Source organism: Tripterygium wilfordii, chromosome 22 (assembly GCF_013401445.1).
Source record: "Tripterygium wilfordii isolate XIE 37 chromosome 22, ASM1340144v1, whole genome shotgun sequence".
NCBI lineage: Eukaryota > Viridiplantae > Streptophyta > Magnoliopsida > Celastrales > Celastraceae > Tripterygium > Tripterygium wilfordii.
Window position 1 is genome coordinate 11,119,454 of NC_052253.1, and position 11,569 is coordinate 11,131,022.

Below are 11,569 nucleotides of genomic sequence, written 5' to 3' on the forward strand. Positions count from 1 at the left end.
TTGGGCCATGGCATGCAATCATGGATGTTATCCTCTTTCCTACGCCCAAATCTCTAATTGGTTCACAAGTTGGAATATCAAATTTGTAACTAATTTTTGTGGGACCTTTTTGTTTGATAATGGAGGGCAATAATCCATGCTTTACACTACAAATCTGACATGTGATGTGGCTCCTCAACTCTCACCTTTTCGGGTGGTTGGGGCTTTGAGACAACACATCATAAATTTAGATCGTCGGATATGAATTCAAAATATTATATATTTCGATTACGATGACTTTGATTTTTGTTTGAACAAAAATATATAACTAAATTCGTTAGACCGAATACTGCTATAGTAAAAACTACAACGGACACGGGCATCTCCTACCATTTCTTCCCCGAACTCCACCAATCCTGGCGTTTCATCTGAGATAATTTTTTGTGTCTACCATATAGTGCATCTCTCCTAGCCTTTTCAAGTTAATCATCACAAGATTATGACAGAATGTGGGATATATGATATGGGGATATTCCCATATTCTCTCAAATTAACTTGTGTTTAGATTGTTTGCTTTTGAGAAGGAGACAAGGCTCGGCTTTAATGGAATACATAACTCTCCTACACTGGATTGCTGAGTTTTAACTTGAACAGACACTCATCTAAAAGTAGCTCTAGTGTCTTCAGTTGACAATCAAACTGGGCGCGGTGCATATCAACATCCAACCACCATGATACAGAGTGTACCTCACATGATCTGCTGGGACATCCAACCCAGAAATTATTGATGTGATGGGGAAAAATATATGCAAATTCAGTCTTAAAAGCCTTTGTGGGCTAAGCATATTGCTGGATTTACAGGTGGATAAAGAGCATTTGGCACACCTGAAACAATTCCAACTCACAAGATGAGGATGCTAACCTCTCTCTCTCTCTGTAACCTTCCCCACATCATGTCTCTTCATGGGCCAAACGCCGCGAAATGAAAGCACAACTAAGCCTAACACCCCACAACGATTCAGTTCTCCCTAGAGTACAGAGCAATGATACAAAAGAAAAGAACATACCCTCAGCAATGCTATCATTAAAGTGAATCCGGAAATTTGTAGCAGACTAGCAGGTTATGGTAAGGATGGCACGTAAAAACAGAAGATTTAGATGAAGGAAAGTGCATCCGTTATACATCACTAGAACAGAATAGGATCAGAGGGCTTAGAAGTGCCACAAATATTTGGAACACATATGCCACGCCTCAATCTTTGGAAACCTCACGAGATCTAGCTGCTCACTTAAACAACTGCAACATTGTCATCCAAGCTAATCTGTCGACTCCTCTGCTTGCCCTAATTCAGTCAATTTTCTCTCAGCAAGAGCATCCTCAGCCCTAACTTTCTTAGGAACAAAATCTAGTGCAAACAAAATCAATGCGACAAAGGATTAGTACGACAGAAGGAACAATTGAAAAGTCTAAAGAGTCGAACAAATACAGGGGATAGAGGAAATGAGAGTAATAGGTACCCAAAAGGAAGTCAAATCTCTTGTCTTGGCTGACAACTGACACTGAAACAACCAAAATGAAGAGCCTCAATATCATCTTAATTAAAGATGGCACCATTAGATGGATAAAAAGCTTTGGCATGGTCTAAAAGTGCATTGATAAAGCAAGATTTTGAGTTTTGTGGTGGCTCGGTTGGCAATCAGCTGGGTTAGACATATGTGTGTCCAAAGTTCGATTCCAACCGTAAGCATATTTCTTTGTGGTATTTCCAAAAAAAAAAAAATTCATTTTTGAGGTAATTGTTCCCTGAGACTGATATATTGCTAATTTCTGCAAATGAATTCTCATCAGTCGGATGGAGGCACTTAACATGTGATCGAGACTCCCATGAATGCAAACAAATGAAAAAGAAAATTTATGAGTTTTGACAATACATGACAATTGTTTTTGGATACGCACTTGAAGCACCATACAATGAATGAAGGTGCAATGACATTAGAGTTCACATGTTCATTATGTAAAGGGAGTTTGTACAAGGAGTAGCTTGTGAAGAACCACAAAAAATGAATAGCTGTGCCGGACATCAAATCATCTTTACAGGGGTAGTGACTTCATGCTGAATCCTAAAAGATCCTTAATCTTCAATGAAATATGCATTATTGGCATGCAAAACAAAGTGGACATTGTTAAGCTATGACAGAATAACTTTAAGTTCAAAGAATGTGATTAAGTATATATGCAGCAACCAAAATTGAGTCAAATTAATAAGAAATGCACGGGAAAAAATGTTTATGGTCAGATGCTTTTCAAAGCTTGCAGGACATGGCAACAATCAACAAAAAGGATATTAATCTGTTCTTTATGACAGAGAGAAAGAGGTTACCTAGTTGCTTGTAATCCAGATACTTCCTGCAGTCCCTGACAGAAAATTCATAACCCTCTTCACAAAACTGCTCAAGGAATTTCTCCTGCAACCAATTGAGAATATGACAAGAAATGCGAGGACATGCCTAAAGGACAATAACCCAGAAAGGATATCATGGTGATGCAGAACAATCCGAGGCAGCACTGGCAATGTTCAAAATTCTTTACGTTATAAAGATAAATGCATGAGAACATAACGGCGCCAACAAAGAAGAAAAAACACATTGAGAAGAACCCACAGGGAACCTGTATGTCAATTTCCACTCTCAACAATCATTACAAATATCTGAAAGGGGACATGAAATCTTGTTCAACATCAATGAAAAATAGAAAACTCCGATCTTTGTTTACCCAACCATTTTTCAGGAAAATGTTTTTAGGGCTTCTCTCCACTCTCTATTTCACAAATTCTTTCTCATACCAATGTCGTTCTTGTTGAAACAAAGCACATCCTCATATCATTCCCGTAAAGATGCAATGCATCAATCACTTTTTGAATCATAAGCATGCATAAGCATAGAACCCTAATATTAACATCACTGTACAAAAATCGAAATAAATAAGAAGCATTGGAGTACCGTGGCTTTATTGACGAGGAACAAAGCATCTTGCTTGATGTTTAAAGCTGGATTTTCATCGCTAACCACCCGCTTTATACGATTCATCGGAAATCTACATAACTTGGAGTCTTCTTTCCCATTTTCAAATTCCTCATCTTTTTCTTCTCTTTTTCGTTTCTTTTCGCTCTTCTTGGGTTTTCCGCCGTTTCCGTTGCCGTTGGTGAACTTTTTTTTATGGCTGCTCTTTTGGGGTGTTTGGATTTGTTCCTCATAACCATCGGTTACGACAACCTCACTTTCGCTTGCCCTTCTGTTGCTACTCCTCTTGATGCTTTTACTTTCTTTCTTCGGAGACTTTGTATTCGATTTCTTAGTACTTTCTTCGACGCCAATCTTCTGTTTCTTCTTCTCGCTTTCTTCTCCGCTTTTCTCGGTGGAGGCCAATGTTTTCTGTTTGAGCTCCTCCCCAACTGGGGTTACTAGTTTATTTTGAATTTTGGGCCCTTCCATTTTGGGCCTCTTGATGTATAGTTTCTGACTTTCTGTTGGATCATGTACTTTCACGACGTTGGGCCTCAAACTCTATTCTTGAGCCCATTTAATTGACAGGCGTACATTGTGCTTGGTTGATTAGTGAAATAATACCAGATAACTAAATTCTTTTGATTGGGTTGGTTTTATTGAATTTTATTTCCTATTGTTTTTGATAATCTGTCTGGAGTTCAAGAGGGCTGACGTGCTAAAACACAACAAAAGTTGATTTTCAAAACGATCAACAGTTGGTGTTTTTGTCTTATTGACGCAATTGCTCCCACTTCTATTTAGAACGGAATCACAAACAAGGATCTTTGACTCATGTTCACTAAAACAATCATATTTTTGTTTTACGTTTTGAGCCCATAACAAAGGGTTTCAACTCGAACACCGTTATGAGTGCCTTTTGACTCTCAAAAATGAACGTTCGATGAGTTTTCAATCACTTTTAATGCTTTTCGCTTATGTTTAGGAGTTTCCTTTTATTTCCATTTGTTTGTTTTCTATTATGAGTGATTTAAGATTTGTTCATGATTTCTCCTTAAGATTTGTAACATCTCATGAGAGAATTTTTTCAACAATTACAATTGAATTACATAATTTTCTATTTCCCTACTCTGTTCAATGCTTGATGGATTGAAACCGCACTACTTTGTTCAATTCTTGGTGGATTAAAATATAGTAGAATAAACAAAGCTGAATCTTCGGTGATGCCTCGTATACCAAGTAAACTTGAATGAGATGTCCATTCATTCAAAACTGGCCAAGCCCGTCTCCATCCAAGTGAAAGAGTAAGAACTGTATACATACCTTCCCGGTCACCTTTACATGAGCTGATGGGCAAGCTTCCATGCATTCTGATATTTGTCAAATGCTAAAAATTAAATGGAAAGGTTATCCAGAATTCAAGGAACGAAAAAGAGATACTCCCATTGAGCATCATAGACACTAGATTGGATTCAGAAACAAAACACATCAACCTCAATCTAAATCATTGGCCCAAAACATATGCTAAAAAAGAGTCAAAAATCAAGGGAGATACAACATTGTGAAAACAAACGGCAACCAAAGGTACACCTGCCTTATTCAGACCCTGTCGCCACGCGGAAAATATCTGTGCGGATTGTTGTTTTCATTTTATCAATGAAAAATAATATGAAAGATTCAGAAATATTTTTTATAAATCTTGGTGCTCCTATTGATATACGGGAAGTTCATTTATTTGCTTATGGTTGATGCGTAGGTCCACTCCCTCAACTGCAACAATGCTACTCGAGGCCTCTTCCCCTGTCTCACATGCCATCTTCAAGAAGTAACTATGCCTGCACAGGCAAGGCAACTACTTAGAACCTCAAATGATATTATAACAAAACATGGTCGGTGATGGATAATATATACCATCGAGTATCTGCTGTCAATTCAGGATGGAATGCCGTGCCCAGCAAATTCTTTTGTTTTACAGCAATGATAACCTTCTTCTCAGGTGCAGCATTCTCCTGAAATATCCAAAAGTTATTATCTGAGGGAACAAAAAAAAAATTTAAAGATCAAACAACCGCATCATTTTGTGCAGCATTAGTCAATGTTGCTGCCATGGGAAGCATTTCCAATACCCAAATAATCACAGCGTTGTGTCAGGGAACCAATAGATTGAGCAGAACACCAAAACACAACCACCACATTGAACCTCTTCCGACATGTCAAGGAAAGGTTGGCCTCACGAATCATTAAGTTTTCAAATGAATAGTACAAACCTAATATGTTCACATTCATAATTTTTGAAGATTGACAGCTACCTCCAAAATGACAAGGAAAAAAAAAAAAGAAAAAAAAAGAGGCATATATGTTTGTTATCAGTACTGGTTTAGATTTACAATGTTAATGGATCTCTACTTCAACAAGGGTTATTGGAACCAAAGCACACAAGATGTATCATAATAATAATCAGCCCACAAAGAATGTTAACTTTCTAAATAGCTGCACTAATACAAAAGACTCATCAAGTTACACCTACCGAGTTAAAGCAGAGGCCCACTAGAATTTACGCTTAGATTGACGCATAAACGAGGATATGACATATTAGAAGTTACAAAAAGTTTAAGAGCCAAATTGTAGATTGACAATCTACAAATTAGAGCATTTATGAATAGATAACATATAGATTGAACCCTCAAGTACTGCTTCAGCAACTTAAACAAGCAGAACCAAGCCTATGTTAGGTAGAATCAGGTACATGTCTGAGTGGTTGCATGTGTCTAAAATGAATTTATAATGAGTTATTAGTTCTTTTGCACAGTTTATGTGAATATTATAAGATAAATAAAAGCACTTAGAAAGTTCATAGTAGTGACGCATCTTGTTGTAAGGTCAAATCCACCCTCCTGTCTCAATAAAGAAAGCATTTCAAAATTTTCACCGCAGAAGCAAGAGCGCTTTAGATTGACAAATTAATCTTAAAATAATTTACATTATTCGAGTATCTGTTTACCATTCTATTTAGCCCATAATAATGAAATTAATCTCAGTCTATAGTTAAAAATAAACTGCATGAATTCACAATCACTACATACAGTCTCATTCAACAGCTAAGACGTCATGAATAATTCAAGAATAAGTAACATACAAGAAACTATACATTGCATAGCAGAATGTACTTGGAACCTATTCATGCAGGTTCAAAACCTTCAAAGCCAGAAAGAACATCAACAAACCTCCTGAATTCGAACAGAAGAACTCGAGTACAACACTTTGTTAGATGGAACAGGATACTCTGCAAGCACTTCAACTCCAGGCCCAGCTTCAATGACCGCAGGAGCGCGGATGAAGACAGCACGAAATGTTTCAGGACCGCCTTCCTTAGATGCAAGTTCTGGCGCTGCAACTTCTGCCTCAAAGCTATAAATCTGAAATTGCGTAATTTCATTAAGAATTTAAGATAATTGCGAAATTTGTAAAAAGTCCCCATAGTTGCACTCAGGTATTCATTCTCGGTTAGATACAAATAAGTAGGCAAGTTGTAAATCTATTGTATACTAGCTTTGAGGACAAAATAACAAAAGTATAACTGAGGAGTGAGGACCACCATTTATCTCAGCGAAATCCATAAATGAAATGCCATAATTATGCACACCACCATATTAAAAAAACAACATAACTCCCAGCTTACTGAACCAAATAGGCTCATGTGTTTGTTTCCTATATGCATGTGCAATTTGACTATCTATCTTAATTTCACAACAATCAAAATGATGCAGAGTATAAAATACCTGACTGCCAAAGAAATTTCTATGGATGGTGCAATCCAGACCACCAACTAGTTCCTGCCCTCCTTCCTTTTGTCCTGAAGAAAGACAATGCCACACTTAAATATTGAAATAGTATCTAAGTTCTATATTTCTCAAAGTGGCAATCAGGAAAGAGAAAGAAAAACCACTTGCACACAAAACCCTAGTGGACCATGAAAACATAAAAACAAGAAAATGAATAATGCATAAAAACCTACCAACGGCTTTATTTGCCAAGAAAATAAGACCTGCACAGGTCCCCCAAACAGGCTTTCCCATTTTGACAAACTCACGCAACGCTGGAAACTGTTGATAAATGAAATATCAAACATAAGAAAAATACTCTTTAGCTTCCAAATTCAGAAAGCAAACAGTATATACAAAAAATGACCATATTTCCTCAATCTATCAGGCTTTTCGACACCAAGTAAAACGGGTAAAACCTAGGCCCTCATCGGTGAACTCCTCCAACAACGTAGTATTTCCCTGGGAAAATGTCATGTTCCTTACTTCCTTTTAAGAGTGAAAGACTTGCAGATATTAAACTCTTTGCTTTCCCTCATACTCTTCTTTAAACAATACATTATACATTTCATTAAAAAGAAAAAACAAACCAAGAGCTCCCTTCCTTTCATTTTCCTCTAATTAACTTTTTCCATGACTCACCTGACCACAATACTTTCGTGACAGCCGAACACTGGGATTAAGCTAAGACAAATACATCCAAATCTAGCCCAGAATTATCAGAATATAAAATTGTAAAGAACTTTTCCTCAAATAAACAAGATACATAGTCATGATGGACATATCTCCTTGCTTTCACATAATTTTAAACAGATATTAAAAACCAAAGAATAAACCTTGCACATGTAAAATAGTCTTCATCAAAACAAGACAATAAGAAACTAGAGAGATAGAACAAACCAAGTTGTGGTACTCGGCGAGCTTAGCCATCGTGGTGCTCTCTCCGCCAGGAATGATAAGAGAACTCACGTTCTCAAGCTGCTCCGGCTTCCGTATCTCCACTCCCTTCACTCCCAATCTTCTAAGCGCTGCCAAAGAAACCATCACAACGAATATTACGCAAGCCTTACAGCGATTGAACACACACATTAAAAAATATATAAGAATCAGATACGGAAAATAAAATGAAGAAGAAGTATATGCGCGTGCCTGCGATGTGTTCGTTGAAAGATCCCTGTAAGGCGAGAACGCCTACCGCCCCCATGGCCTTCGTCGTTGTAGAACGATGTCTCTGGTGGCTGGCTACTTTGTTTGTGGTATTGTCTGCGAGCCAAACAGAATGAAGTATGAAGCGAAATCGAACACGAGCGTCTCTTCCTTTATGGCGCTAGTGTGTGTGAGGAGGGACTTGAGTGTCGTGATTTGCTTTTTCTTTCCATTTCCCGTTGAATATAATATTTTATTTTCCAATTTTGTCCAAAGTTTCCAAAGGTAAATGTTTTTTATTTATAAAATAAATCTGATAAATATTTAAAATTACATACGTGTATGGGCTAGCAAGGCCAGCCCGTCTTACATGTCCTTATAATGCTCGACTGTGAATGGGCCCTATCCCAGGCCGTGCTCGGCCTGGTGTTCCAACACAAATGGGCTGGCAATACACAACCTGGCCCGGGATTTTTCAGAAATTCAAATCAAGTAATTAATCCTTCCACCTGACATGACACATTCTAATGAAATTTAGGAGCAATTGCGATTGTGGGATTATGTTGGGGCATGGGTGTGGTTTTTGTAAATTTTGTTGGGTCATGAATCAAAATGATGACACAACAATACCATTTTAGTGACCTTGTCTTGTTTTGTGGCCAAACATGAGGGTATGGATTTTGGTTGGCCCCCATGCGGGCTTGATTTATGTCAAGCCAGCATTTGGTTTAATTAGTTGGTCTGACTCCAAAATGCTTGGCAATCCAAACAAGTAAAAATGCATCATTGTGTAGTTTTCATATTCATTCCTATGCCATGCCATCAAAACACACTTCTCAATATTCTAATGGCAATGGCATCACAATTGAGCAATTAAAACAATGGTGTTTAGGCCAAATTGGGCCACCAAAAACTTGAGAAACGTGTAAAGTGTGTATGATTGGGAAGGAAAATGTGATATACCACAATGGTGCAATTTTGTTGGCCATACTTTCACATTTTTGGCACCAAAAATGTGCATTACTGTGATTTAGGGATCGTAGGTCCCAACAAATGAACAATACGGTCAATAAAGGGCCATGGCAATGTCCCTTCTTTATAAGTTGACCCAATAAAATCGAAAATGGCACCATTATACACATTCAATCTCATGTTGGGCCAATAAGACACACTTTTTGTCCCATCCATGTGATGAGAATCCCACATCGAAAGATGGTGGGTTTGGAGTCTAGCTTATAAGGAATGACAAACTTTTTATTGTCATCTTGGATTTTCAATAGAGAGTTAGGCTAAACTTGTGATGTTAGACTTGGGCTCCCATCCCGTGTGACGGGTATTTATCATTGGCGCTTTCATTGATAACCCACGCATCTGCTTGCAGGCCAGTGGGCTAGCACTATCGTAGATGAATCTACCCTAGAGCCCATTCCTTTGTGGAGTTGGATTAGCAGACAGTGGGCCGTGTCCATTGTGGGCAGATTGGAAAAGAGAAAAATGTCGTTAAAAAAAGAGAAAGAAAAATGCCGTTAAAAGTAACTGGGAAAGCCATAGATCCACTGGGCTTAACAAGGCTATGTGGCCTTGGCTCTTAAGGCTTGGGGCAGTAAGTGAACCGTATGCCGAAATGGTACGACCAAGGTCATGCACGAGGACGTGCATGCTCTCAAGGGGGGAGGATTGATGAGAATCCCACATCGAAATATGGTGGGTTTGGAGTCTAGCTTATAAGAGATGACAAACCTTATATTGTTAACCTGGGATTTCAATAAAAAGTTAAGTTCAAACTTGTGATGCTAGACTTGGGCCTCCATCTTGTGTGGCGGGTATTCATCACCATGTCACATCGAAATATGGTGGGTTTGGAGTTTAGCTTATAAGAGATGACAAACCTTATGTTGTTAACCTGGGTTTTCAATAAAAAGTTAAGTTCAAACTTGTGATACTAGACTTTGGCCCCCATCTTCTGTCGCGGGTATTCATCACCATGCCCCAACACCATTGAGGTTGCCAACCACAATGGTGCAATGGAATTGGGGCAAATAAATTTTCTTGGGAGATGTATTTTGGTGAAATTGTTGAAAATGAGAATTATATGTCACATGTATTGGTGCAATGGTGTAAATTTATTGGTTTTGTTGTTGTCTATATACTGTAGTGGTGTCCAATGGACCATAAAGCAAACCTAACTTTCTTTCGGCTTGATAGTTATAGTGGGGGCCCATTTGAAGCAAATATGGGGGCAAACCCAAAACCATACTCTCTCATACTTGGCCCATCAAATGAGATACAGTAAATTGGACAATTGCTATTGTTGTGGCCGAAATTGATATCCATGCCCAACAAATTTATTAAAAACACTATCCGGGCTATCAAATCAAATAGTTTAGAACTAGTTGAATTTAAAAAACTTTTGTTTTGAGTTGAGGTTTTTTTTACTTTATAGAACTTTACAATTCATCTCATGGGAGAGGATATATGGGAAGCAAATCGCAATAGACAGGAAACCACTGACTACAAACAGTGTGGTCTGCAGTCGTCGTGGTACCCTTGTAGTTTTTGTCAGGATATCCAGAGAGACAGCACAGAATGAGAGGTATGCTTGTAGCGTTCTTTCATAAACAGTTGTAGTGGACCCAATTGCCGTCAGAGGAGCACGGCTCCTGTTGCAACTTGCAACTTGCAACTGCACGGGTGAGGGCAGCTCTTCATATTTCACTGCACCACCGCACAATTAGTACGAATCCCAGGGACCACATATTTGATTAATGCATGATTGATTTTTTATTCCAATTCTTCTCTTGCTTGGCAGAATAGCGAATATAAACATGAGGTTCGGTGTAACCACTCAAGGTTGATCGAGCTGGAATGATCGAAATTATGTTTATGATTTGAATCGAACCTTGAACTCTTGAACATACAAATGTTTAACCCAATTAATTACCGATCAAGTCAACTCTCGTGGTTAATTTATCAGTTACTTGGGTCCTAGGTAGAGTGAAATGATTCAAAAATCCAAACTTACATAGGCCAAAAAAGTAATGATTTCTCGACATAGAAAAAGTATAAGATTTTGTACATGCCTTCTAATTGTATAGCACTAAATGGGCCCAGCCCACCACTGCTGTTTATGTTTTACGACCTTCTCTCCCCGTTCAGTTCAACCTTCTTAGGGACCGTTTGCAGCTTAGGATTCAAGTCAATCGGACCCACAGTTTTGAATTGCTAAGCTGCCAAATCGTACTGACTGTATAGGGATCGGCCCAAGTAACATACGTCCGGTCCGTCCGGAGCTCTGCTCTCTGGCTTCGCTGTTGCGGCTTTTCGTGTCTTTTTTTGAGAGATTGGGACCTATTAAACGCCGTCATTTTGTCTCTCTCTTTTGTAAAATTTGGTGTGCAGTCAAAACCGTGCGTTGACCAAAACCATCAATTACTTCCAACTCTTATCATCAATGCCATGCCTTTAATAATTCATAATTCCCAGTCAAATTTGTCACCGGTCACACTTAAACGACGCCGTTTCTTAGACTCTTTTTTTTTCCAAAAGAAAGGCTTTATAATATTTTATGAGAAATGGAAATAAGTGTCCTTACGACAATAGATAATGATGAAACATATGTA

The 11,569-nt window shown here is 38.3% G+C and overlaps 2 protein-coding genes across 2 annotated transcripts; both read right to left on the reverse strand.

The window, feature by feature from the left end:
* Positions 1-799: 799 nt before the first annotated feature.
* On the reverse strand, positions 800-3,471 carry LOC119991539. Its single transcript, XM_038837886.1, has 4 exons — positions 2,980-3,471; positions 2,361-2,445; positions 1,498-1,539; positions 800-1,385 (listed from the first exon to the last, which is right to left on the reverse strand). The coding sequence occupies exons 1-4, from the start codon at positions 3,469-3,471 to the stop codon at positions 1,297-1,299; spliced, it is 708 nt and encodes a 235-aa protein (XP_038693814.1). The 3' UTR covers positions 800-1,296.
* A 928-nt stretch (positions 3,472-4,399) lies between these two features.
* LOC119990761 (probable pyridoxal 5'-phosphate synthase subunit PDX2) lies at positions 4,400-8,155 on the reverse strand. The gene is made up of 7 exons (XM_038836845.1): positions 7,953-8,155; positions 7,704-7,831; positions 6,998-7,085; positions 6,762-6,835; positions 6,207-6,398; positions 4,894-4,991; positions 4,400-4,817 (listed from the first exon to the last, which is right to left on the reverse strand). Exons 1-7 carry the CDS (start codon positions 8,005-8,007, stop codon positions 4,691-4,693), a joined length of 762 nt encoding a protein of 253 aa, XP_038692773.1. The 5' UTR covers positions 8,008-8,155; the 3' UTR covers positions 4,400-4,690.
* Between the last annotated feature and the right edge of the window lie 3,414 nt (positions 8,156-11,569).

What these genes read in the sequence shown, in the direction of transcription:
- LOC119990761 (XM_038836845.1), bottom strand. Translation starts at nt 8,007, where the DNA reads ATGGGGGCGGTAGGCGTTCTCGCCTTACAGGGATCTTTCAACGAACAC. An exon ending in TTTCAACGAACACATCGCAG is followed by an intron (nt 7,832 to 7,952) that starts GCACGCGCATAT and finishes TTTCTTTGGCAG; the next exon opens with CGCTTAGAAGATTGGGAGTG. An exon ending in GAAATTTCTTTGGCAGTCAG is followed by an intron (nt 6,399 to 6,761) that starts GTATTTTATACT and finishes ACGCAATTTCAG; the next exon opens with ATTTATAGCTTTGAGGCAGA.
- LOC119991539 (XM_038837886.1), bottom strand. Translation starts at nt 3,471, where the DNA reads ATGGAAGGGCCCAAAATTCAAAATAAACTAGTAACCCCAGTTGGGGAG. An exon ending in TCCTCGTCAATAAAGCCACG is followed by an intron (nt 2,446 to 2,979) that starts GTACTCCAATGC and finishes AATTGGTTGCAG; the next exon opens with GAGAAATTCCTTGAGCAGTT. An exon ending in GAGATTTGACTTCCTTTTGG is followed by an intron (nt 1,386 to 1,497) that starts GTACCTATTACT and finishes TGTTTGCACTAG; the next exon opens with ATTTTGTTCCTAAGAAAGTT.